This window comes from Tympanuchus pallidicinctus, unplaced genomic scaffold (genome assembly GCF_026119805.1).
Source record: "Tympanuchus pallidicinctus isolate F22 unplaced genomic scaffold, pur_lepc_1.0 scaffold4, whole genome shotgun sequence".
Classification (NCBI taxonomy): domain Eukaryota; kingdom Metazoa; phylum Chordata; class Aves; order Galliformes; family Phasianidae; genus Tympanuchus; species Tympanuchus pallidicinctus.
This window is the reverse complement of record NW_026294758.1, coordinates 20639584-20667414: the sequence shown is the minus strand read 5'-3', so window position 1 is coordinate 20667414 and position 27831 is coordinate 20639584. Positions and strand designations below refer to the sequence as shown.

The 27831-nt window shown below is 38.2% G+C and overlaps 1 protein-coding gene across 6 annotated transcripts in view; it reads right to left on the bottom strand.

The window, feature by feature from the left end:
- ZNF462 (zinc finger protein 462) overlaps positions 1–27831 on the bottom strand; it is a 90180-nt gene that overhangs the window by 13637 nt on the left and 48712 nt on the right. For 4 of the 6 annotated variants that reach the window (XM_052700658.1, XM_052700664.1, XM_052700660.1 and 1 more), the window contains exons 5-10: positions 27621–27724; positions 24161–24279; positions 20203–20394; positions 10515–10595; positions 2813–3074; positions 629–765 (exon numbers count right to left, since the gene is read on the bottom strand). In XM_052700658.1, the coding sequence (XP_052556618.1) occupies positions 629–765; positions 2813–3074; positions 10515–10595; positions 20203–20394; positions 24161–24279; positions 27621–27724 (895 nt within the window). The remainder of the gene's footprint in view (positions 1–628; positions 766–2812; positions 3075–10514; positions 10596–20202; positions 20395–24160; positions 24280–27620; positions 27725–27831) is intronic. The other 2 variants (XM_052700661.1, XM_052700662.1) reach the window with 2 other exon arrangements.

The following is a 27831-nucleotide window of genomic DNA, read 5'->3' as shown; positions in this document are numbered from 1 at the left end:
CCCAGTCCACAGAGCCCAAATAGCTGTCTCTTTTGAGTTAGGAAGCCTGTAGTTAATATAGTATAGAAATCCCACTTTTAGCTAGGTTGAAAGAAGAAGGGAGAAGAGAAGAAGGAACTGAAGTCTTAAAGAAAAATGAAAATAAGATAATTCTTGGTTTGATCCTAAGAACAATAAAACACATCATGAAGAGAAAAAATTCAAACAAGCAATCAGGAGATATTCTGCAGACTTGATAGCTAGTTGATACAGTGTTCTCCACAGTTTATGATAGCAAGGACTATACAATAACAAAGACAAAAGCAGGAAACAATTTTGGCTTAGATCAAAGCTGCATATTACTGCTACTCTCAGTAAGTGGGTGCTTGAAGACTGTTAAAATTGTTTTTAAGTTCTTTCTCTAGAGAGGTTAAATCTGCCCTGTTTCAGCACCACTTGACTTTGAACTCTACAGGAAACTAGTAAGATGTACACTCAGAAATGAACAAAAGATATGGAATGGCTGATGGCTGATTTAACATACTTGTGCATATGTAGAGAGGAGAAAATTTAATGAAACCAATCTGAAAAACAAGGGCATTGTTCAGCATTTCTCTCATCAGGCAGGCACATAAAGGACACACATTACCTCTGTGCAGAACTATATGGTCAATCATGTTGCGTTTGTATTTGGTGTGATATAGGCAAAGAGGACAGCGAAGGTCTTTGGGTCCTTCCTCAGGAACTGCAGAATGCCCAGCTTCCACGTGCATAGTAAAAGCAGATCTGTGAAATACGAGAGAGAGATGGGAGAAGTCAGAAGAGTTGTGCCGTGAACGATGAGGTGTCACAGCTCTATAAGGGAAGTGTTGTGTAAAACAGTACAGATATCTCTCTGCCTTGTCTTCATAGTGCCACTTGGCATTTCAGCAGGGCTACTCACATGAGTAACACATGAGTATTTGCAGGCTTGTATCCTCAAATAACTGACACACATTCTGACAAGACGTTCATTTGCTTGGGTTGCTCTATAGCTCACATTGCTGTAGTTAAGATAACAAAAGAATCCCCATCTTTCATGCTCATTATTTATCTTCAAGTGGAAATATTCTGTGCATTCAACTTTTAGTAACTTGAATAAAATCTATTAACAGTTCTGAACTTACAGAAGTGAATACAGATTTTTATCCTTAGTCACCTCTATCTTTGTAAGATAACTCCCAAAACAGCTAACATGTTTGGACTCGGGAAATGAAACACACATGAGCTCGGGTGATCTGTTTTAAAGCATCAGACATGAGGACTTGAAAATCCAAGACTAAGAATACTCCACTTATTAAGGCAGAAGAATGAATGAATACAGCACTTCTGAACAAAAAATCTCATGCTGACATTACCTTAGCTGCATACTTAAAAGTTGGAAGAGGCATGTAACTCCTCCTCCATACAAAGGAAAATAATATACACTTACCTGACTGCTAGCTCAACTACTGAAATGAGAGATGTCTGTGAACTTGGGGAAAGTGGTCAGTTTTTTTTGCTTAGAATAGGGGTAAAGAGAGAGTGGAGAGTTTGCCACACTGAAGTTCTGCTTGTCAGTTTGAGCATGAAATAATTTACTAACACAAGCAGCTCCAGGCACAATCCAGTGATGTCTGAATTGTACAGGTGTACTCCTGCTAACCTCAGTGCATTCAGGTTTCCACAGTGATTTGAAGAGGGGCTTTGTAAGGGCTTTTCTGCCCTTGTTTTTAAGAGAGAAAACACGGTACACTTTCAAAAGAAGACATAATCCTTGCCATGTTTGAGACACCACATGAAAGAATACAACTTTTTTGTAAGTATGAGAGTATTTAATTGGCACTTGATTTAAGAGAATTTTATTTCATCTTGGGAAAATGCACAAGATGTGAGCATACGGAATTGAGTTGATCATTGGCAATCTCAAAGATAGATAGCAATCAGTACATAAAGCATAAGCAGCAAACAGTATCACTGAGGCAGGTAGGGTCTGAAGCAACAAAGGCTACAGATGCATTAGCTAGAAGTTGCTCTTGTGTGGATTCACTTGCTGAGAGAAGGTTTGTGCTCAACATTTTGTTCAACATTTTATTCCTGTATCCAATCATGCTATATATTGTCACTAGTCTCTTAAGAAGTTGATATATCTGAGACCTCAAATTCTAACTTGGAGATATAAGCACAAGGGTCCAGCACATCAGAGGAAATGGTGAAGAGCATAGGTGCATAAGACGTTTTTCCTTAGAGAACAGTAGCTCACACACACACACAAAGACAGCTGAGATTTTAAATTCTGCAACATCTAATTGAACTTGCTGAAGTGCCTTTCTATGTTATCAGTAACTCTGGAGAGTGCATTCTAGCACTCTAGTAGAAGAAATAAAATCACATGAGAGAAGTTTCTTCAGAAGGGAGAAAGGTTATGTAATTTCTTCCATCTCCCTATCTCCCTTACTTATCCTATGCATCCAGGAAATGACTTTATTTTTGTAGAATATACTTTCATACTTGAGGATAAGGAAAAACCTCTAACTGCTTATGTTAGAAAAGCACTACCTGTTCCATCTCTTCCAGCAAGGAAAAGCTGCTGCAATGCTTTCATCTGCAGCAGATGGTACTGGCTGTTGTAGGAGAGAGGAAAATGGATTACATGGATGCTGCTGTGATCTGGCCTGGCATTTCCTATGTTCCTCTCTCTGGTCAGCAGTGGCCATGTTCTGCTGCTACAGCCAGCTCTCAAAAATCTCAGAAGTCTTTTCAAGAGCTAAAACACCCTTGTGAGTTCAGTTTATCTGTTTTCCACAGTACTTACTTAAAGCCTGTATAAAAGGAACAATCTTTGCACTTGAAAAGTTTTTTCCCTCCATGCTTGTCACGGTAGTGACGCCGAATGCTCTGTATGTAACCCGAGGAGAATTCACAAAATTCACAGTTAAGGATGGCTTCCGTTTTTTCCATTCCTGCAGCACTCCCTGAAAGTGGGATTGGGCTGACGTTGTTGTTCCTGGCTAATGCTGCAGACTGGTAGTGGTTCAACTGCTGTTGAACATCAGGAGGCTCCGAGTATGAAGAGTCTGCAGAGAAACAGAGAAAAGTTGTGGATCAGCAAATTTGAAAAGGTCTTCTCAGTACCAACTGACTTTTACAAGTGTTTGACCAACATACTGAAATCCACTGACAACTTTCTAAAGTGGTTAAGAAGCAGAGGTGTAGCACTTCTCCTAATCTAATGTGAATTCTACTGTATGAAAGGTGATCAGTATAAATTATGTTTTTCAGATCTGATTGGAGAAGGAGGGAGAAGAAATGACAGCTTTAACTTAAAAGTAGTCTAAAAAGAAGTCTTCCTTTAAGACTTTTTCATTTGTGGAAGTAAACCATACTAATTGTACGGCTGAGTGTTTAGGCATTTCACGCATCTATCTGTCTGGATCCACTTGAATATTTTATGCCAGTTAATACTAGATGAAGATCTGGCATAGGGTACATTTGAGTATCCTACCCAAAACGGAAAAAAAATATTAAAAAAATAAATTGATACTCATCCCTACTCATTCATGGAATTATTTAAGAGACATTAAAAGTTAACTCACAAAATGATAAAATTTTACTTTGTCACATTTTAAGACATCTTCACAAAAAGTAAATTCAAGTACTGTCAGTTCAGGATGTTTGAAATCAAGTCATCATTAAAAAATTAAAACATATTTAATCACAGATTCCAGTAAAGAGAACTTCTAAGCCACATTTCCACAAAAGTTACTAACTTTTGCTAAACTAAGAAAAAGACCTCTTCCTATGGATACATCTGTACAGACACATCCCTTCTAAAACCAAGTAAACTCTATCATACCGTTTCAATGGCATGTGGAAAAAATACAGCCCAGAGATAACTCAGTACTGAAACTAGAAGTTGTAATACTGCAGTTGGACCCTACAAAAAAGGACAGGGTGTGTGCTGAACCTTTCTCAATACAGTGCTTGAATGTAGAGGTTAGGAATTCATTTCCTTTGTCCTATATAACCCACAGCTGCCCATGAATGGCACAAATGAAAGCAGATGAATTTCAGTGTAACTTTCCTGAAAAGAACACAAAAGACTTTTCTTAAGCTTTTTGGAGGAAGGAAGAAAAGAAGAGAGAAAAAGAAAAGAAGTTGGGAAACAAACTGTATGAGCCAACTCCTGCTTTGATGGGTACCTCATTTTCCAAAGCTTAATTCCCTGAGGCTAGATATGTAGGAATTCTCATATGTGTATCTATATATATACACACACCATCCATTATAACCAATTAGTAAGAAGAAACAAAAGGCAAACAGTCCTATACAGCACTCAGCGTGGGGACTCCTCCATTTGTCTTCAGATGAGCAAAATGCTCACTGTTTTTATTAATTATCACAAAACAGAGTTTAGTTCATACATGCCTGAGAAACAAATAACAAACCAGCAGCAACAGAAAATCCAAACACACCAACAAAGCACAAGCTAGAAATGAATGTCTCCAAGCTCCCTGAGCTTCATCTCCAGGTGAACAACAAAAACAAAAGCAAACATGAAAGATTCTTTTAAATGAAATACCTTTTTGTCTTTCCTATCCAAGCCTCATGAACAGAGGCTGGATTACAATACAACTTTTATCATGTTTTGTTTTCACCACTTCTACAGCAGGTTTCCCCACCATGGAGGGCTCACAGTGAGCTCCACCCACTCAAATATCAAGCTTTTCTTTTCCCCTTTGTTTGAAGCAGGCTCCCCACGAGATTAAGATCTAGTTAGTAATTTACATTCTGCTCCACAAAGGCATCAAAAACTTCCACCACATCATCAGTGTTCCCACCCAAGGCCTCAGCGATGTCTACTCCAAAGAAAACTGCAGGTTTAAAAAAAGATGTCTGGTGTCTATTATTCCAGCTTTCAGCTTGCAAATAAGCATTTACACAAACTGGGGGAAGATCTCCTTGAGAGCAGCCCTGCAGAGAAGGGGGTCCTGGCGGATGAGAAGCTGGACATGAGCCAACAGTGTGTGCTTGCAGCCCAGAAAGCCAACTGTGTTCTGGGCTGCATTAAAAAAGGGGAGGTCAGCAGGGAGAGGGAGGTGATTGTCCCCCTCTACTCGGCTCCTGTGAGGCCCCATCTGCAGCACTGCGTCCAGGCCTGGAGCCCCCAATACAGGGAGGATGTAGAGCTCTTGGAGCGGGTCAGAGGAGGGCACTGAGATGATCAGAAGGCTGGAGCACCTCTCCCATGAAGAAAGGTTGAGGGAACTGGGATTGTTCAGCTTGGAGAAGAGAAGGCTGCCGGGAGACCTCATTGTGGCCTTCCAGTACTTGAAGAGAGCTTATAAACAGGAGGGGGAATGGCTATTTACGAGACTGCAGAGTCTGCAGAGTCTGCAGAGACTGCAGAGATAGGACAAGGGGGAATGATTTTAAACTGAGACAGGGGAGGTTTAGGTTAGATATTGGGAGGAAGTTTTTCCCACAGAGGGTGGTGACACACTGGAACAGGTTGCCCAAGGAGGCTGTGGATGCCCCATCCCTGGAGGCATTCAAGGCCAGGCTGGATGTGGCTCTGGGCAGCCTGCTCTGCTGGTTGGCGACCCTGCACATAGCAAGGGGGTTGAAATTAGATGATCATTTTCAACCCAGGCCATTCTATGATTCTATGGTTTACATACTTCTATGGAATCCGGTATGTGAAAACTGAAGGAATATATGACTATTCACAAGTACAAGGTAGCTCTCCTTGTCATCCAGAATAGCGAAAAGCAAATTCTACCTCTAGTGTGCAAGAATTCTTAACTCTACTTCAATGTGGGTTCAAAATTGCTACACATTACAGTGTTTAGTGGATTGCTCTTTTACAAAGGTAGTTATGAAATTTACAGAAGAAAGTCAACTGAAGAGCTTTTACAGAGAGTCTTAAACGATGGTGGGACACAGGTCCCTGGCTCTGCCTGTATATTCTTTCCCTTTTGCCTTGCAAAAGCATTCATTATTTTGCAATACTTCTGATGTGGAAGATTTAGCATTTCCTGAAGATTAACACCAGTATTAACAGATATATAGACCTTCTGTTGGTTTCTCAGAAGCAGCCTGTTAGACAGCTCTCTTAGCATGGATGTGCAACTCGGCTTCATCAGGAAGACTTAATTCAAATTTCAAAGCTGACTAAAGGCATGGCAGATTTCCCACTAACTTCACCAAGCACTGAACCACACTGCACATGCTCACTCCAAAATGAGTGAAGGTATGGGAGAGAAACACTTCCTTTAGTTTTTTACAACCATGCCTTTTAGCACACAGCAACAGAATGGACAGTGAGCAATTAACAGACCAGGCAGTGTAGGCCTTGCGATATTTATTTTTTATTTTCAAAAGCAGCAACTGAAGAAAGTGCTAGGGAGGCAAATAAAAAAAGAAAAAAACAAAACAAAAACAGCCAAGAAGCAACAGTACAGTGATTTTTAACAAAGAACACAGCAGTATTGCCTAAAACTGGCAAAGCACTTCTATGTGTGCACCTACTCTATTTCTGCTGGAAGTGTAGGCTGGTACTCCAAAGTGCTCTGTGTGTACTTTGGTGCAAAGCTGTCTTAGATGTTAATCAAGTCCTATAAGCATTTTTGCATCTACTCAGGCCTTGAGCTGGCGTGCCAACCTGATGGACACCTGACAGTGTTGCTGCAACAACACGATGTCTGGGTGTTAAGACTGGAGAACAAAAGAGGAAGAGAGTTTTTCTCTCAGAATACCCAATAACCAAAGCATGACTATATGTACACATTTGTCCCACCTCAGCCTTTTTCCTGTATGTAGCATTGGAAGCACTCCACGAAATCATTAACAAGCTTGGTTGGAAGCAGAAATTGGGCCTATGCATCCATGTGTGAAAAAAGTAAAATGGCTTTATAAGACTACATCAAAGTCAGAAAACAGAAGAAAGACATTAAAATAAACAAAGGGAAGAGTAATGTAAAGTACTAACTAAGTAATGTAAAATATGAGCCAAAAAGAACACATAGAAGGAGAGAAAATGAAGAAAAATGAAACGGCAGGAAGTACTGATTACATGTTAACGAAAAGAATGATGTTTTCTCTTTTCTGCAACAGCCTCAAAGTACAACAAGAAAGTAAATGACAATACATAGCCCTGATAACTTAAAAGAAAAAGGACATACACATGTTGAACGCATTTAAAAATAATTTTGTCTAAAGTGAATGGAAGGACCTTGCTGTGCAACTCCGAAAGCAAGCTAACAGCATGGGATGTTCAGAAGTAAATGAAAGGACATGTATAGTCACGTCAAGAGGAAAAAATTAACAGTAACTGAACAGTGGCAATGTTGCAAGTCTCATGACTAGAATTTTGAACACATCTACCTACAGATTACCTGCACAGGAACAGTAACAAGGTTAGCAAGTACTTGACTTCACACCAGCACCTGTGGATCCAAAAGACCATAAAATCCACTGTTTGTATAGAATGGCATTCTCATATCCAAATGGGAAAATGACTACTTGAAAGAAAAGCAGGAGAAATGACTGTCTGCATGGTGTCCCATCAACACAGCCACATCTAAATTACTGCCATGTGCTAGTTATAATGTGTAAGAGTTTCCTTGTCTCTGCAAGGGGGGAAGAAAGACAGCATTTCTAGAAGTGCCTACAATGCTTCATTGGCAGGTAAGTGATTTTGCCATTCTGAAAACTTCACTCAAAGTGCAGACACAAAGGGTTTGTCAACTCTACTGAAAGTCACTGCCTTGTCCTAAATGGCATTTGCAGTCCACATCACAATGCAGTGCAGTGGTGAAAGCTCAGCTTGATAGATACGGCATACTCTGAAACAAGGGGGAAATACATACAGTGAAAACCTACCACAAAAACAAAATGAAAACCCAATTTTCATGGATCCTCTGCAGCATCTAATGTGTTTCAGATACCTAAAAAAGGAAAACTGAGGTTTTTTCAGAAAGGAAAATAAAGGTTCTGATCCAGTTACATAAACTTACGGTTTATGGTATTTTAGTTATTTGTAAGTATTTTCAGAATTATCAGAAACCATGAACACAAAGTAAAATGGACAAAAACAAGACAACTGCAGCAAACAAACAAACAAAAAAAACCAAATAAGAACACAACTTAGAATAAGTCTATGCAACAGACAATGACCAACTGTTGAGAAATGAAAGAAAAATTGCCTATTTAAGAAAAGAAATCCAACCATTGCTTCGTTCTTTCATAGTGAACAAAATTAGATGCAGCTAGATACAACTACTTATATGCTTGTGTACCAGGGAGAGGGATGAAGGGAGAAGCACTGTTCTAAGAGAAGCAACTGTTCAACTACACTGGAAAGCATGTTTAGTTCAAGATAGAGGCAGATAAAAATGAGGACATCTTGTTTTCCTAGTAAACTCACATGGAAAAATCAAAGACAAAAGAGATCAGCTTCTGAGAGATAAATGAAACTGCAGAAAGTAATGTCTGAAATAGAATGTGTAACTAAGTAAGATAACTCTATGGGGGAAAAAAATTGTTGCATAACAATATAGGCCTAAGACATTATAGATCTGTGAAGTCCTCAGCAGACCAAAAAGAATATACTTGCAATGTTACTTAATTTATTCTTTTATTTATTTATTAATTCACACTAAGGAAGATTTCTATGAAGGAAGACAGAGAAATTCCAAGGAATTAAGAAAAACAGTAGACATATGGAAATATATTTGTGAAAAACCACATCAAGATGCAAAACTACAAAAAAAAAAAAAATCAGCAAAACCACAAAACATATGTTTAAAAGCAAGTAATATCAAACTATTAGTCAAAATCATTTTAATAGGATTAAATTATGGCTAGTAGGTTCAGTCTAGAAAAGAGAGGTCTCTGGGTAGACATCATAATAACCTTCCCATACCAAAGCAGGGCTGACAGGAAAGCTGGGGAATGACTCACGAGTGTAGTGATAGGACAATGGGGTAATGGCTTTAAACTGAAAGAGGACATATTTAGATTAGATACGAGGAAGAAATTCTTCACTATGAGAGTGGTGAGGCACTGAAACAGGTTGCCCAGAGAAGTTGTGGATCCAACTCTGGAAGTGTTTGAGGTTGGGTTGGATGTAGCTTTCAGCAACCTGGTCTAGCGGGAGGTGTTCCTGTCCATGGCAGAAGGATTGGAACTAGATTAAGGTCTCTTCCAACCCAAGACATTATGAAGGCTAAGAGTCAAGCTCATAAGATTTAAGAACAAAGTTCCTTCTGAAACATAATGCTACTCAGAATTACTGACTCCAGGAATGGTAGGAAAGAATATAGTCATGAATGGCAACAGCTTGAAAAGTGGGAAGGTGACAAAGTAAAGTGTCATACAAAGATTGTCAAGACTACACACATTTGTTCACTTTATGCCATACAGCACTGACCTGGAAGGAAGAATATGTGGGAGGGTGAAATGTTCTGGCAATACATTAACTGAGGGGAGAGGAAGACAGAATAAGATTCAGAGGGATGCATAAAAATATTCATGAGGAGGCTTTGGCAATCTACTGCTAAGGAAGTCTTGTACCTAGATTAATTTGTTGTTCGTTTACAAACAGAGTATGAACCTAATTCTGATTTTTACCAAAAAACCTTTGCACTGCTGGGATGTTATGAATGAGATTGAGAGGAAACAAAATTTGTAACCTTATTCACATACATGGAAGCAAACACTAATCACAAGGGAAAGAGAAGAACCCACTTAATATTCTAGATATGTATTTTAAGCATTTAAAATTTTACAAATGCCTTGTCAGAGGAATTTATTTCAGTACTACATGTAAAAGCCTCTTTTGGGTCACTATGGACTATCTTTTGCATTTAAGAGAAAAATAAGTATATGTCCATGCTTAAGAAAAGATATATGGACTACTTAGTCTTTCTCACTCAGAAAAGACAAGAAACTATAACCATGCTTCTTTAATTTTGCATTCTCCTTTATGCACACACCTATATTTGAATGGGACCGAGAAAGGATATATATATATATATATATAGCTTATATATATATCCTGTATACTCTTTCTATATATATATACACACTCTACATATATACATATATATATATATATATATATAAACACTATGCAGCTTCTTGTGCTACTGTCAGAATTATTTAGAAGGGACAAGAGTTTGACCTAAGAAGAAGAAAATAAAGAATTTTATTTTAGGAACTCCTTCACATAGGCAGACTCTTATGGAGTCTATTGAAGAACCTTGAAGTTTCACAGCTGAGATCAAGAAGAAAGTGATTATAATACTCTGTGTAATAAGACGCAAAGAAAAAAAGGTAGGAATTATATACAATTTATGAAGAAAGAATGCAATCAATTAAATAAGCTATACCATATTCCTTCCTTCAAACAAGGGACTAGTTCAAGAGCTTCACGTCATACATAATCAAAAACATTACTTAACACTTGATTCTTTAGAGAAGTAATTAATATCCACATTAATGTATATAAATACCTGAAGGGAAGGTGCAAGGAAGTTGGAGCTGGGCTCTTTTCAGTGATGTCCAGTGACAGGATGAGAGGCAATAGGCACAAGCTGAAACACAGGAGGTTTTGTCTGAACATCAGGAAGCACATCTTTACTGTGCGGGTGACTGAGCAATGGCACAGGTTGCCCAGAGAAGTTGTAGTCTTCCTCCTTGGAGATATTCAAAAGCCATCTGGACAAGACCCTGGGCCACCTGCTCTAGTTGGCCTTGCTTGAGCAGGGGCGTTGGACCAGATGGCCTCCAGAGGTCCCTTTCAATCTCAATCAGTCTGTGTCATTCTGATTTTGAATTTCCAACACTACCAGTTCCTACTAACATCCTCAAGGATAACGGGAAAGGCACATCATGGCCACAAACACTGCCTGAATTCTTACTATATTCAATCAGTGCTTTGATTTGGAAAGATCCATTCTAGGTGTCAAGAAACCCTCCATCATACAGCTATTTAATTTATATTTATCCCTTTTTTTCCACCACTACCAGTAGGATTTATTTGCTGGCTTCATCTCAAGTTTTTCTGCAGCTCTTCAGGTGATTTGGTCACTTAATAGTCATAAACAAAATCTTCTTAAAGCCTGTGTTGCTTTGGTGGCTGATCAACCAATTTTAAATGTCCTAAACAACAGTGCCAAGTAACTATAGTGTACAAACCCACCCATTGCTTTCCATTACAGTATAGAGATGATCTATGTGTTCCGTGCATTGTTTTCCTGCTGTGGGCGTTCATGTTCTTCCATGTCTGTTTATCTACTGCCATCTGTTTTAAGTAAGAATACTGCAGGCTGAGACTGTTGCCATCCAAAAAGTTCAAGTTACTTGCCACTTTTCAACTCTAGATTCTTATCAAGCATTATTAAAAAAATAAAATACCATAATCTAAGTATAAGGTGGCACTTAAGACCAAGACTTCTGTCTACCCATCAAACAATGGGATCTTCATGTGTTTACCAATTTCCAAAAAGAAATAAACTGAAGTTTTCTAGCTGTTCCTAACACTGTTGAGATAAATTACATCTCATAAATAGAAGTGCTCTAAGAGAAGAAAGGAGTACAGATCAAGTCCAATACCCAACTCCACACATTGCAACCCACATTAAACCACTGCAAACTTCTTTAATAGCAATAGAGTTGTGCTCATGACAACTTTGCTGGGGACCCTGTTCCACTGCCTGCTTACAGTCTAATACCCAACTCAGCTCTCCCCTGACACAGCTCCGTGATGTTCCCTCAGGCCCAGTCACTGACAGAGCGAGCAGAGCTTAGTGCTACCTTCCATTCCCCGTGCGGAACTTCAGTCACCATGGGTCCTCCCCTCAGCCTTGTATTCTATGGGCTGAACAAACCAAGCAACCCCAGTCGCTTCTCATACATCTTGCCCTCCTCACCATCTTCATAGCTCTCCTTTGGACACCCTTTAGTAGTTAAGGTGTCCTTAAATTGTGACACCAAAAACTGAACACAGTACTCAAGGTCAAGCCACACAAGCACAGAGTAGAGTGGGACAATCTCTTTTGACCAGATAGCTATACCATGCTTAATGCACCCCAAAATATGGTTGGCCCTTTTGGCTGGCTGCCATAGGCATTAACTCGTACTGAGCTTGCTATCAACAGAACATCACACACCACTCTCTGCAGGGCTGCACTCCAACCATTTGTCCTGCAATGTATTTATAATAGAAGATTGCCCCATCCCAAGTGCACAATTTAGCACTTGCACTTTTTAAATTGCCTAGCACAGTAATTTATCAATATCTTTCTGCAGGCATTCTTACCCTCAAGAGAGTCAACAGCACCCCCTAATTTAGCATTACCTGTAAACATACTCAATGTCCACTCATCTTTTTGCCCAAGTCGCTCATAAAAACAGGCCTTAAATCTGCCCACAGGAACATGCTAGCAACTGGCTGTTATACCATTTACTGCAACTAGGGGAGTAACCTTGTCATAAAAGATACCAAATTTATAAGGCCTACTTTTCCCATCACAAACATGTGTTGCATTCAATGTAAGTATTAATACAAGAAATTGCTATCATCTAAATGCTTTCCTGTAGCTTAAAATGAAGAGGGGAAAAAGTTCAGTCCCATCAAGTGCTACATTTTTGCACTCTGCTTCAAAACTGATCCTATTATTACAGTGAAGATACATAGGTGCTGATGATCCATTCAAGACTTGAATGTTTAACTTCTTTGACAAATTGCTGCTAAACTCAAGCTCCAACTTTACATAATATATGTATCTCATATATTTTTATAAAATAAATATTCTGGAGAGATCATATTAAAATCACAGAGCTTGGCAAGTTCTAGAATGTTCTGGAGACTAATACAAATTAGCATTACTACTGCTGCCAACATAAGACCTCATCTCTATCCCATATCTGAGTGATCTCAGATCACTGCAGGCAGCATTTTCAAACATTCCTGCTGAAACATAGTAATGATGTTCCTTAAAGAAAAAATAAAAGCAGCAATTTGAATGTCAAACCTTCTGCTGCCAACTATGTTGATGCCAAAACATATGCCCATTTCAAAACAGCTAAAATGAACAAAGAAATTCTGCCTCTCTGTCAAGTATCAAATCCCTCAAGCAGGCTTTAGATCAACAGAAAACAACTGGAGTCTCAGTAGAATGACAGAATATCAGTTTGCTTACGCATTAAGGCTACCAACATGTAGGAATGATAGCTTGAAGAAATGCTCTTTTGCACAGCGGTGGTCAAGTCATACCACATATCCCTTCAGAGCAATAGCATCCTATTTATTCTGCAGGGACAGGACACAAGAGTGTCACCTACCACTTCATCCTCTATGCTAAGCACAAGAATCAGAATGAAGAAAAAAAGAAAAACCTCGGGAAACAAATACAAGGATCTACATATGTATCTTGCTTTTTCCTGTATGTACAAAGGGGTCTATTTCTATGGCTAACATGAATAAATCTAAGAGATGCTTATTCCTTCATTAATTACTCAAATCCATTCAAACAACTTACTCCATCTTCTCTCCATCCTAGGTAAGTCTTTCAGTATCACATCAATTCTATCACAGTGGACTGGCCAAATCCATTCAAAGACGGGCAGCAACCTTCTTCACCCAGCTGTCTGGTTCTTGTTTCCATCCATTAAATCTAAATACAGCCTTTATACAAAAAGGTAAGGGCTAGAACTTAGCACAACAAACAGCAAGTTGACACTCCCCACTAAACACAGTTGATGACAGCACAAGCATCTGCTACAGAACTTCTCAATATGCTGCATGAAAACTATGCAGCCAAAAAAACTATACACTAGTGGAAGAAAGCTGCTTAGAACAAGGGCGTAACCATTATCCTAAGTCCTTGAAATAGGGGGGACTTTGTTTGGTAAACTTGGATGTGAACAAGCCCTTTACTTATTCCAGCAGTCCTTGTCAGTCTGATGCAGGAGAAAAGCTCCTGTGTGATTCCACATTTGATAATTAGTTTAATGCTGATCACAAGAAAAAAGACAAAAGAAGAAGTGCTTGAAAGTTTTAACAAGCATTGGGAAGCATTGTGGCCACTGAGAATACCCCTAAAAGAGTGACTATGAGAGAGAGAATAAACCAGCTCTTGGTCAGATGAAGAAAGAACATGGCTGGAAAAAGAACAAGGCTGCAGGAAAGAAACATTAATCTGATAATTAAGAGAGAAGATGGGCATGCAGTGCTACTAACACATTGCACAAAACCAGGGAAAAAGGCAGAACAGGGAAACATCCCTGCAACCTTGACCATAACTACACAAATACAGGCATCTTTTCAGCAGTATGCAGACCACCATTTTGCATATTTAACATGGATGCTATTCTTCCAACTTTTCTTGCAATTAAATAGTTTAGGCACTAAAGTTTTGTGTGAAGTCACTGAAGTTACTGCAGGCTGGCCACCTCCCCAAACAACAGGCAAGTAGAAGGATCTCAAATGTCAAAGGAGTAGAATACAACCTCCCTAATTTCAAAACAAAATTCCACAAATCTCAGCCTACATACAAAGGGAAGGCCATTCTGAACTAAGATAACGCTTCCAGGATGTAAGGATTCTAACATGCTGTAATTTCCTCTAACAGTGGTAGCCATAAAACAATAAGACACAATAGCAACAAGACAGAAACAGCAACAAAGCTGAAGAGAGACTTTCTGCCCTGGTTAGGAGGCTAGAAAAACAACCCTTATGAAATGAAACATTGCACATGAATATATAACTGCAAGGCCGTATAAACTAAGGTATGGATTAAAAAAAAATTATATATTTATTAATATATGCACACATACACACATAAGGGGTAGCACGTGTAAGGATAAGTAAAGTTTGCTTCTTCTTTGAGATGGAAGGGGAAGCTGAGTGGTTCTAGGCTCAGTGGATCACTGTAATAATTCTCTATCATTGGTACCAGCTGAGAGAATTTTCTTGAAAAGCCTCCTTGCTTCCTCACATATCTCCTCTCATTCCAGTAGTACATTAAATTGTTCCAGGAAACCTATTCAAGGTGCTCAGCACCCCTCAGGATTTCACCTGACAAACAGCACAGGAAACACACATCCTGATTATCCATTACCTATTTTGGAAAAGTGTACAAGAATAGGAAGGGATTTATAGTTCTTATACAACAGTCCCAGAGACACTACTTAGTCAGGCAGTTTTGTACCCTACTTAGCTCCATCAAAGTTACCAGATAGATTTCTATTCCAGTCTCTAAGTGAAGCAGTTTTTTCCAATGGCAAAGCCTAAAGTTCAGAAGAAGCTTTAACAGTGCAATAGGTGTTCCACTTAGCAATTTTCAAAGCATTTGATCCTTCAAGTAATTCAATTTGATGAAACTACTGACATAGCATGCACCAGGAAACTAAAAACATCTTCTAGCTCAGACCTTGCATGTATGCTGGTATCAGTGATAGATACTGTTTGGTTTGCATTACTGTGAAAAGTGACTACTGAATTTCAAGGATACACATAAAGTGTGCTGCTTTCTACATTTCAAAAGCTGGTTACTACTGAAAAGGAATGGTTTGATACAAAGGCAGCATGACTGAGAAGATACCAGAAGCCACATCCACATCTTTTGCATGCCATTTCTGCAACTCAGTATTCTTCATCAGTAAAACTAAAAACCTATTATTTTGATCTACTGCACACAGTCATAATGCAAACAAATTTACAAGGCTTCAAATCTGCTAGCCACATGAACATAGAGAAGTTCTGTGCTCTACAAAGTAGCTAGGCCAAAGAGTTTTGTTGTTTCTTTTATAAAAATAAAGATATACTTAAAAAAGCAATAGTATTTGCAAGGTCAGTTTAGGGCAAATCTTCTACATATTCCCAAAAGCTACTCCTAGGCATGAAGTGACAACATGAAACAATTTATCAATCTGTAGAGTCATTCTGCTTCAGGAGAACTGGCTACACTCATGGATTTCTCTGGTTTTTAGAAGGTAGGCAGGCAGTCCACCATCTCCGTAGCTCTTGACATGCATAACCTCAGTATTCACATAAACTGTGCCCATATGTGCATTGTCCTTAGGGACGATTACATTGCAGATAACATTTGCTACTCTGCTTTCTTAAAAAATTTTTGTGTTTGCTTTGCTTTCACTTCTTCCTTACTGAAACTGATAGTAGTCTCTTAATATGATTTGTCAGTGCAGACACTGAAACTACACTGCCTTGCACTCAAGTCAACAGAACAGAGCTGACTCTGCACAGCACAGTACTGGAAACCCTTATCTGTGAGATACACTGTCCCACAACATGACAGTACCATTAATAATTCTATATAGCTCTTCTGGGCAGAGAGTAACATGAATATAATCTCGTTCTCAAAAAGACCATGAAAGAACAGACAAATAGGCCTTATTAGGTGATTTACTCAATCTCTCTCCCAACAGTTTGCAGTTTTTCAATTTATATCTAATTTTTACTCCCTTAGATTGCAAAACTGTAAAGCCACATGTCACTGTAAAGAGCAAACATGTAAATCCAAACAAAAAAGCCAACCATACAACTGCAAGTAGTCAGATCATAGCTAACCTTTTTTTTCCTCTCTCTCTCTCTCTTTTCTTTTTTTTTTCCTAAAGAGGAAAAATACCTATGAATTATTAGGGGAGCAGAAGAAAAATTTACCCCAACAGCAACAGTTTCAACAATGACTGGATACCACAGACCATTCAGTGCCACTACACTATTCAAGAACAGACAGAACTTACACTAGTGGTCAACATTTGCTGCATTTGCTGATCTTCCATGGCATTTATTTAAAAAAAAGAAAAAAAGAAAAAAAAAATTGACTGTTTTACATCTACCTAGATTAGGACACAATGTAAACAGGGTATCTTACATATAAAGAAATAACTACACAACATGCGGAACACCAGATGGGATACAAAAAGCAGTATCTTCCAACAGTGCCCCGTTAGGAAAGCCTTCACAGGTGATACAACTGGAGATAGACACAGACACCTTTTTATACTACTGCCTTGAGAAAAGCATATGAGTGACTGTTACAGTTTCTAATGACAGTGTTGTCCAAAACATCTAGGATATAAGCACTTCAAATACGCTTACTGATACCAACAGAGAACTAAGGTAAAGAAATTGAAATATATTTGCACCTTCTAATAAATGAATCAATTTGACAAAATCTAAAATTAAATTTAAAAAAAAAAAAAAAAAAAAAAAAAAAAAAAGGATTGTCCTGAGAAAGGCACTTGGGCAAACAAATTTTTTATCTTATCCCAGAACAGCTCCATTCAGACATGGACTCCGCTTTTACAATTTGATTCCCCTTCCCTTTTTTATCTCATTAAACGACGAGTTCTGCTTTCTCTTCAAATCTCTCCAAGCCATCCTGCTCCGTTTCTTACTTCAACTACAGTATTCATCCACAAACAGAACCAAATCTTTTCTACAGCCATTTCAATTATACTAGCAGCTTCATACCTACCAACAAACAGGCCCATAACAATGCAGGGCATCCTTTTGTCTGCCACTCATCCCATCCCTAACTCAAGTCCACATCCCAAGTGAATTAATTTATAATGTACAGTTTACTTATACACAGCAACAAAACCAAAATCCAACTACACTACTCTAAGTCTCATTTCCAGTAATCTCCAACTGTATGTGAGAGCTGCTCAAACAGATGAGCATTTCCTATTGCTGAGACAAGTCTTTTTTCTAGTTTGATTTATTCAAAATAAATTATGACCTAAGAGCTTCCACCATTACCACAAACCGAAGCCAACTTCCTCATGAAGAATATATACTTGAAACAGTTTATGCCTTCCTCAAACAAGGTTGAAAACACTAACACTGTTATTACAACACCTCATCTGACTAGCTCCACAACGGGTTGCTTCAATTACTGTCAGTGTCTTAACCAGTAACTGTTTAAGGATGACCAAGCTACCTGGGACAGACTCTGCCTTCATTTCTGGCTCCAATACATATCTAGGTAACTGAGTCAATCTCCTAAGGTGTTTTTGTTAACAGATATTTTTTTTTCTCTCTATAATTTACATTGAGGACCATAAAATTATCCTCTACAGAGATCCGCGCTTGAATTTTTAACTTCACTAATCATGCCTTTGAGCTCCTGGGATAAGCAAGAAAAGAAGAAAGTGTACTATTGTTACCAAATTCAAATATTGTACTTCTTTATGTCTCAACACCACTATTACTATTCAGAGATCACTAACATATAGGAAAGAACAGCCACTAAAAATTATTCTCCACTTATTGAAAGTCAGCAGCGTAACTTTTTTTTTTTTAAGCATTAAAAACCAGAATACAATCACAAGATGTACCCTGCTTGTTGGATTAGTTTAAGCTATCATTAGCAAAAATAAAAGCTCAGTTAGTAAGTCTTCACTGTACCGTTCCACACAACCTCTTCACAAAAGGCATCTGAGAACAGCTGGTCAAAATCTTTTGATAAGATTCTGATTCTGACTCCAGAAATGACTTGCATAACCACAAAAATATTATTCATTTCTCTCTTCAAGTAAGTATTTCTATGCTGATTAGTTTTTTCTTCAAATTCCTTTCCACCATTTTATGCAAAATTTACTTCTTATCTTCCCCTCTTTCTCATTTTACACTTATTTTTTGGGCAAAACAGGGAAGAAGGGAGTCCAAAAATGCCTAAAAAATTATTGACAATATTTAAAACACTCCCTCACTTTGCCAGAAACAAACAAACAAAAATAGTTTTTAATAAGAAACAAAATGAACAAAAAATCCACCAAAAACTTCTGTCACACTTCTGGAAGTGTCAAACTTCTGGAAGAATTGTTTTTTCCCCATTTCTAACACATTGCAGTTCCCCAAACATAGAAAGGTCTAAGCTTTTTCAGCTTCATCTACATTTTCCACCTGTGTGCAACTCATCCATGAATCACAGAATCCTAGCATGGCTTATGTTCAAAGGGATCTCCAAGCCCACCAGCCCCAGTCCGTGCCATCAGCAGGGCTGTACCCACCAGCTCAGCTGCCCAGGGCCCCATCCAAGCTGGCCTTGAACACCTCCAGGGATGGGGCAACACAGCTTCTCTGGGCAGCTGTGCCAGGGCCTCACCACCCTCTGAATAAAGGATTTTCTCCTAATATATAAATTAAATATCCTCTCTTTTAGTTTAAAACAGTTCCCCCTTGTCCTGTCACTATCAGGCCATGTAAAAATACAATCCCTCCCCTATTTATAAGCTCCCTTTAAATACTAGAAGGCTACAGTGAGGTCCTACTGGAGCATTCTCCAGGCTGCACAAGTCCAGCTCCCTCAGCCTGTCTTCGTAGGAAGGGTGCTCCAGCTCTCTGATTGTCTTTGCAATTGTCTGACAGTTCCATGTATGGAATCAGTACTTTCTTTGCCTAAAGACCTGCTCTCTTCTTGTTAGGCAGGAGCTGATATCCAAAGCATACCTCATTACCTACCACTTAAAAAGTCTATACACTTCATAGGGTACCATGCAAAATCTCTTCTATGAGTTTGCAATTTGCCTGTTAACAGCACCCTTTGCTGCTTTCTAAGTATCTTCTGGGTATTCATCTAGCACTAAGTGTTAACAGCTTTCAAGGAAAATATACAAAAGAAAACAGTTCTCAAATTCTCCTTCTTGCAGATGCAGCTTAGTATCTAGATGTACTTTTTTTGTCCTCTGTATTGAGAGCAAGAGGAATAATTACTTTAATTATCATTACATGTTCACATTTTAATCTTAATCTTACGATTTCACTGAAGTTCTCTAACAAGACAAAGGGCTGTTTTTCAGGAGTGTGGATGGAGTTAGATGATCCTTTTCCCACTGGCTATCAGTACAAGCTCTGCATTTGAAAATTTTCTGCAATTTAAATCTTGTTAAGAAGTAAAGCCAGCACTGAGATATTCTAAACTCAACTGGTGACAGGACAAGTTAATGGGGTATGCACGAATGAGGATCTAAAAATCATCCTAAAATACCATGCATACTTCTGTTTTTGATGCAACTTCTGATTTTTATTAACAATCAAATGAAGCTGCTTTGAGGACAAGCTGCCTGCTCTATGTTGTTTTTTTGGGGGGGGAGTTTTTTGGTTGTTTTCAATCAATATATTAAGTGGCACCTTAGGAAATTAAATTCTTGCTCTGAGGCACCTCTTACCATTAGAGTCCTCCACTTCTTCAGCAGGAGTGTGGTTCTTGGAGGTGTGGTGGGCGTGTGAGGCTGCAAGGTTGACAATGCGGGGTCTTGGTAGTGTCAGTGCTTTCCCATGCACTTTCAAGGAATGCTCTTTCAGCTGGCTGATTGTCATGGTGGAAAATGAGCAGGAGGAACATTTGTAGGCATGTTCACCTGGGTGAGCGAAATACAGGCAAGTCATCAGCTCACAAAAGAAACAAAATGGGGCCCCCATACTTCTACTGAACTTGGCAGTAAAGTTCACATGGACTCCTTCAGCATCAGACTGATCCCTGACTGAACAAGCTATGTGCATTTCCTTGCAGGAACAATCTGGAGTTTGCTCCATTTCTTGGACAGCTGTAGATCCTTGTAAAGTGGTCGATGCCAAAAAATAGAGACCAAAGTAGTAGCATGCCTGCGTTGCATGGTATGAGAAGAAAACAGACTGAGATGAAAATGGAATCACTGAACTACAGCCTTTCCAAACGTTTTGGGGAGCACAGCAACTATAGAAGGTGAAGTCATTTGTTTCTGCATGCAGCTTAAAGAAGCAAGATGGACTAGAAAGTGCTAACAGAGGTCCCTCAAAAAAAAAAAAAAAAAAAAAAAAAAAGTGCAAAAGAAAAAAGAAAAAGGCATTTACATTTGAGAAAGGACACATTTTCCTTACAAAAAACTTGCCACTACGCAGGAATAATCTGCACAAAACTGGTAACCAAGTCAAGGTCGGTTCACAACAAGAAGCAAACATGGCAATACCAAGAAAAGTGCATATCTGCAAGGCTATGTGAAAGCATGTTATGAAAAAGCACCAAAAGAAGTGAAGGAACAGAAGTAATGAACGGTAGTGAATTTAATTTTGAACACATTCCAAGCTACAGAGACAGCAAACAAAGGGAAACAAATCCTTAGATAAGATTTGTTTTGCATTAAGCATGGAGGCAATTGGAAGACAAAGTGAAACTGTCCCAACAGAAACAATGTGATTTTATACAGGTGCCAAGCTATTGTTTTGGAAGTGCCACTTCCATGTACAAGAGTAACACTGACCACATATGAGTTGTACACAAAGAGCCAAAACTAATATTGGAGTGAAATATTCATGAACAGTAACAGAAGAACAAGAGCTCTGGTAATGAATGAGGCAGAATATGTTTTCCATCTCTCAATAAATTTAGCAAACATGATTCTCAAACAGCATCATTTCTGACAACCACAAATACCTGAACCAAAAGGGAACATGTAAACATGCTTATTGAAGCAAGTTGGAGTAAGCACACCTGAAAAGATCAGCAACCATTATACAAAAAACATAGCACTCAGATCTCTCTTCCAGAAAAACTAACCTAATTTTTGGGATAAAACACAAACTCTCAGAAAGCCTCTTTCCATACATCTGAAAGAGTCCAAACTGACGAAATGAGAAATTGTCTTGTGTGTGTTCAAATGGTATTCCTCATCTGCATATCACATCAGAGTTACGTATCAGTTTTATACAAACAGGAAAAAAAAAACAACACATTTTACATACCACATATAAAAACTTACTTAATGGAACAGCATAATACAAGGCCACAAAAAATTCCCAAAGTATATATGGTTAGTGAAATACAGTTTGTCAGAATAAGAAACTGTGGGACAACAGTGAGCACCAACCATTAGCTTAAAAGCATCAGAAGACATCAAAAGGAATACAGGATGATTATATATTAAGAAGTCTGGACACAATTAATACATGTATCCACTACTTATCAAAAACAGCTCAGCAGAATATCAGCATGAAAGGATGTATTTTATTCTAGAGGCAAGACTATAGTTTTGCTCATTAGAGTGCATTTTCAACTGCTAGTTTTGCACTTAAAAAATAATCATAATAATATACACACAAATAAATGCATGTAGAAATTTGAGGGGAGAGAACAGTATCAACACCTGATATATATTTGGAGTATTATGTTCCAGATTTCACAGAATGTGAGCAGAGCCACAATACTCTGGCCTTTAGTATTTTTCTTTAAAAAACTTTAAAAAAGTTAAAGAACTTTAAAGATCTCCAGGAGACTCTAGACAAATAAATGAAGGGATATAGAAATTTCTATTTCTAAATAAACTGATAGTAAGATGATTGACAAGAGAAAAAATGGCAACAAAAGAGGTTTTGAAAACCCCTGCATCACTGAAAAACTGGGGAATCTGAAGAATATTCTTCATTGTGTGTTATTCAGTAGTATGTATTTCTGAAGGACTAACTCTCAAAACACAACAAAGCAAAACTGAGTGAAAAACATCCAAGTAATTTTCTGTGATGCGAATATTTGTTTGGTAGAAATGGACTGAGGCAGAAACAGATCATAAGTCTTTGAAAACCCTATTACACAAGTCATTGTGCAAAACACTATCCAAGCAACCATGAAATTGTGTTCTCATATGATACAAAATATGGTCCTTCAAGGACTGTCCACTAGTCAAGTTCAATAGCATGAATTCATAATAAATAAAACAATATATGAAGAGGAGTATGAAATAAGTACCAGTTGCGCGCAAACTTTGGCTCCAAAATTCAGGCAGGTTCAAACAAGGTAACGCAAAGAGTCCAACTTTACAACAGCATAAAGGAAACATTCTGTTTGGTGAAGATGAAGATCTGTGTCATCTTCATACAGGATGTGGGATTTTATAAACAAGAACTGCTGCATATCGTTGGACTACCTAGAAAGTACAGAACGCCGCAGTCCCATACATAATGAGGCTGGTAACAGACTAGCTAATCAGCAACACCCATTGAAGTACAGAAAAGGGTCCTGGCACTAACTCTGCGACATTTGAAACCAGTATCAGAAATTGAGTGCAACCAAGATCATCAATCTCCACTACATTTTGTCAACAAAAAATGCCTTGAATCAGGGGGTGATAGTTTTCTTTAAAAAGAAATAATCAGTAGACAGTTATGAACTCTTCCTGCCTTTTCTACCCCTTTTCACACCTTCCTCCTCCACTCCAACTATAGTGAGTATAGAGTATAGTGTGACAAATAATAAGACAAGGAACATACTTCTACTCATGTGTCATCTGTTCCAGTAGTTTCTATGTCTGAGTAACCGGAGACAACTGGTCTAGTTCGTGTTCTTTTTAGATCAGTCAGTATCCTATTATTTGTATTGAAGTGCATGTTTGGACTGCAGTTTGGGAAATGTTTTTTCATCTTTTTTAACCAGAAAGATGCAACAATAGGGAACACAGACAGCAGTTCTTGACTCCAATGTTCTAATAAGCCTTCAGCACATGATGTATGATGATGTCAAGAGTGTAGGGCCAAGGACAGGAGACAAGACATCTACCAGGAAATTTTGAGTCTCAAGCTTTTTAATAATCAAAGGTGCAATACTCTGTGATGATCTATCCTGCATGACACATCCCCTTCCCGATTCTGGTTAATCAGCACCATGTTTGCATTCATGTATTCTACAACACAATACAGAGAACTACCATGTGTGTTAAAAGAATGATGATGTTCTGCTGTATATAGACCTGACGTCTGCAGTCTTTGGCTTTACTATGAAAGCCAAGCGAGAGTCTCCCCAAAAAACATTCAGTTCACAAGCCTTTTCCCAAGTAAAGCACAAACATAAATATAAAAGAGCAAAGTTAAGACACTAGAGTAAGCAGACTGAATAAGTTCATTTATCATTTACAACAATGAAAATAGAATGGGCCATTTATGAACTATTCGTCTTGTTTAAAATTCTTGTCTTTCCAAAAACATTCAAACTTTCACCAATTCCAGTAAGTGCATAGGTTGGCCAATCCTGATTTGCCATAAAAATCTTACCCAAATTTGGTGACAAAACACGGGATTCAAACCAGCATCTCTGATGAGCAACAAGAATACACTGGCCATTTCTGTTGCTGGACTGCTAAACTAAGAGAGAAAACTTACCAGCATGAGCCTTGAGTATATGGGTTTTCAGGCGGCTATTGTAAGAGGACTTGAATGGGCACAATTTGCAACGGAACGGTTTATGGTGTCCATGATGGGTCTGCATATGACGATCCAGACTTGAAAAAGAGAAAGACAGAAAAGGGAATCATAAAAGAGCAAAACATTCAAGCTATTCCTCTAAATGCAAAGTAAAACTTAGCAATAATAAGTTAAATAAGAGGAATATGAAGCTCTTCTGCAATCTCTTTAAACTCAAAGGTCTGCCTACAGAATAAAGCAGAATCTAATCTGAAGAAAAGAAGCAGAGCTAACACCAATTCTGTTATGCAGAGAGCAAGCCACTTAAATAAACTTCTAGGACAAGATTAGTATAAATTAAATTATACCTGATCCAGACTTGAGAGACCAGCTGATAGAAACAAGAAATGTACAAGAACAGTAGAATTATCACTACAGAGATTTATTGTCCTGGCAGACATTTTTGTGAAAATACACCTCTTTTCTGTCCTCTTGATGGTATATAGATTAAAAAAAAAAAAAGATATTTTTGACCAGCTTTAATGAGGAAGTCTTCTTTTGGTTACAGCAAAAGCAGATTAGCGATCCTACTCTGGGGAGGATGCCAGCAGGCTGCAGTTGATGAGTTCCGGGATTAAAAGGCAACAGAGTTTCAGGAATAACAGTGAGGGAGATCCTGAACAAAGCTCAACAAGAGAAGAAGGGGTGACTATGAGCAGCCTCAACTTTCTTCACAGAAATCGACAGCCTGAATATAGGGGTATGATCGCAACTTAGTCTCTCCACAGCTTCTTGTAACAGCTTAGAGAAATTTTGAAAGGAAAAAGGGCACTTTCCATAGTTTGTAAAAAAAGAGCAAATTCATTGTAAGTCCTGCAGAGCTCTTCAGCTCCCACATTTTGGATCATAGTCCTCAGTTCACAATCTCAAGGTGGTAGGCAGCTAGCCTCAGCTTGTTTTGTAAACTTTTCTAGTAAAGCCTCTTCCTTGAAAACACTACTGTTTTGTTATTATGGTTAATTTCAGTCTCCTTACGTGTGGTGATGGAATGAAAAGGTAGTGCAGATTGGAGAACTGATCATTTGAAAAAACTATCCCCCCATTTACCAATTTAATTCTAGACACACTTCAGGCTTATTTCCTTCTGCTTTACTTCGATCATCATGTTTTTATGGAGGATCAACATGCAAGTCAAGTGTAGGCTGTTCCAGCCTACTCTCACTACAGATTGTCATTGGATCTTTAGTACCACACTGTAGCACTTGAGACAGAAAATCCCTGTTTACGAGAGCGCTAAAGTCTCTATATTCAAAAATTTGATGGCAGTAAAAAAAAAAAAAAAGAAATAAATTTGTGTCTCCTTTCAGGGCCAGTTTATACAAATATAAGTTTTTTAAAAAAATTGAGGATGAAGTTTGTGGGAAGACAAAATGTACAGCTTTTCTAGGCAAATGGGGAAATAAATGTCCCAGACACTAAGACACTTGAACAGCTGAAGTTGCAGAATTTCCAGGTCACAGACTGAACCAATGGTTGAGCAACAGGTGGGAAGGTGTGGCTAATCCAGGGTGCTCAGGTGCAAGTAGTGCACATGAGTGACCAGAAGGGGTGGAGCCTCGCAGTATCTCTTTGGATGAAAACTACGCTCCTCTTGAGCTGGTACTGGTTGTTGGAAGGGGTAAGCCAGTTTTTCTTTATTACCTGCTATTGATTAAATCAAAAGCATGTTTTAAGTAGCCAATGATCTTACTGAACAGTTAAACAATCTGACAAAGATGTGTACAATATATATTCAAACTATTCTGTAATACATACGTTCAAGAGTTTTACATAGTAATACTTAAAACTGTATTCATGATCACACACATTGCCAGCACCATTCTTCCAAAGGCAGGTTAAGATTTGGTAAGATTTAGAAGAACAGTAGATTAATTAAATACTGATTAATTAATTAATTAAATACTGATTTGGTTTCTTTCATAAACTTTATTTCCCAAGAGAGTAATTGCATCAGAAATAAAAGATGAAGACCACCTATACAACAGCAGCAACACTTATTATCAAATGAAGATGACAACCATTTCCTGGCTTACCAACACTTCTACTCATAGGACAATAGTTTATTCATTCCTAAGGTAGGTATTCATTCCTAAAAACTCTAAAAACAAGTCTGATTTTTGAAAGCAAACCAGCTGATTAGGCAAATAGTAGGCCTACTGAGGTCGTTCTCAGTGTCAGCCTGGGCTAAGCAAGGTGAAATATGCTCAGTAGTATCCACTCTTTCTCCCTTCCCCCCCCATCCCCTTTGTCACTCTTGACTGCTCAATCCCATGGATCTTTTCGACCTGTGTCATCAGCTTGCCATGGCATACCAAAAGAAATCTCGGTTTTTAATGTAAGGTGTATAAAAATGCATTTTACTGTGCTTTCCCTTCCACATGCATTTAATTGCAGTATTCACCAAATTTTAGAATGTATCTGATGGTGTTATGAATGCCTATAGCGAATGACCACGTGGAGTACTTCTGTTAAGATAGTAAGGAAGCAGCTCTCTTCCCAGAATCTAGAGAATGTTTGTCACATGTATGATGTGTCACAGAGGAAACATTGTCAGTTCTAAATGTCTTCAGAAAAGACCCTTTTACCTCCTTTTTGGCATATACGTGTATTTTTTTGAATTCTCATATATATATATATATATATATATATATATATATATGAGTGTTTATATATATATATATATATGAGCTTTATAATTATACATAATATATATATATTATATTTATATACAATTATAAAGCTGATGGCAAAGTCAATTGCTAGGAAGAAAATCAGAAGGAACCTGCCTATTTATTATGACTTCATATTTTCATTATGCAAAATGAGACAAGGAAACAGGCTGATGAAGTCACATATGCCATGCTGGTATGAAACTGAAATGTTTGTAGAGTGAAAACTGCACATCATGCTTAAGGAAGAAAAATATCAATTTTTAAAGGAAAGTTTATGATAGCTATTTAACATGAGAAATGATAACTCAATTGTCAGAAAGTTGTAGTCATTGTGAACAATATAGTTGTGCACATCGGAAGTTCATTATATATTAAGGATTAAAAAGAAATATACTTTACTCTTATTCACTTGCCAAGTCGCATGCATTTGGCAGGGTTTCATAAGTGGTGGGATTCACAGTTTACCTGCTGAAAGCAGCTGTGTTATTTGCTTGCATGCAGCAGAAAGGGGCTTAAAAAAAAAAAATCAGGCTATATAGATGTGTCCTTTTATAAGCAAATGCACACAAAGATAGTGCAGAAGACACCCAAATGCTGAGACAAGTGTTGCTCAAAATCAGCTTGAGGGTGCTTTTCAGTGTCAACCTATGAAACAGTAGTTCTAGTCAGTGCTTCTTTTGAAAACAAAACAAAAAGCCACAACTTACTTGTGCCTGAAAGCAGAGACAAAGGAGCAATACTGGCAGCTGTACTTGTCTTCCCGGGTAAACATGGCCAAAGCCAAGTGACTCCTCTCGTGAGATCGCAGACCCTGCATAGACATCAAAACCCGGTCACACTGGCTGCAGTAGTAGCCCCCAGGTCTGGTTTCATCTTCCAAGAATGCTCCAGATTCAGCTTCTGCAAATTCCAGAATGC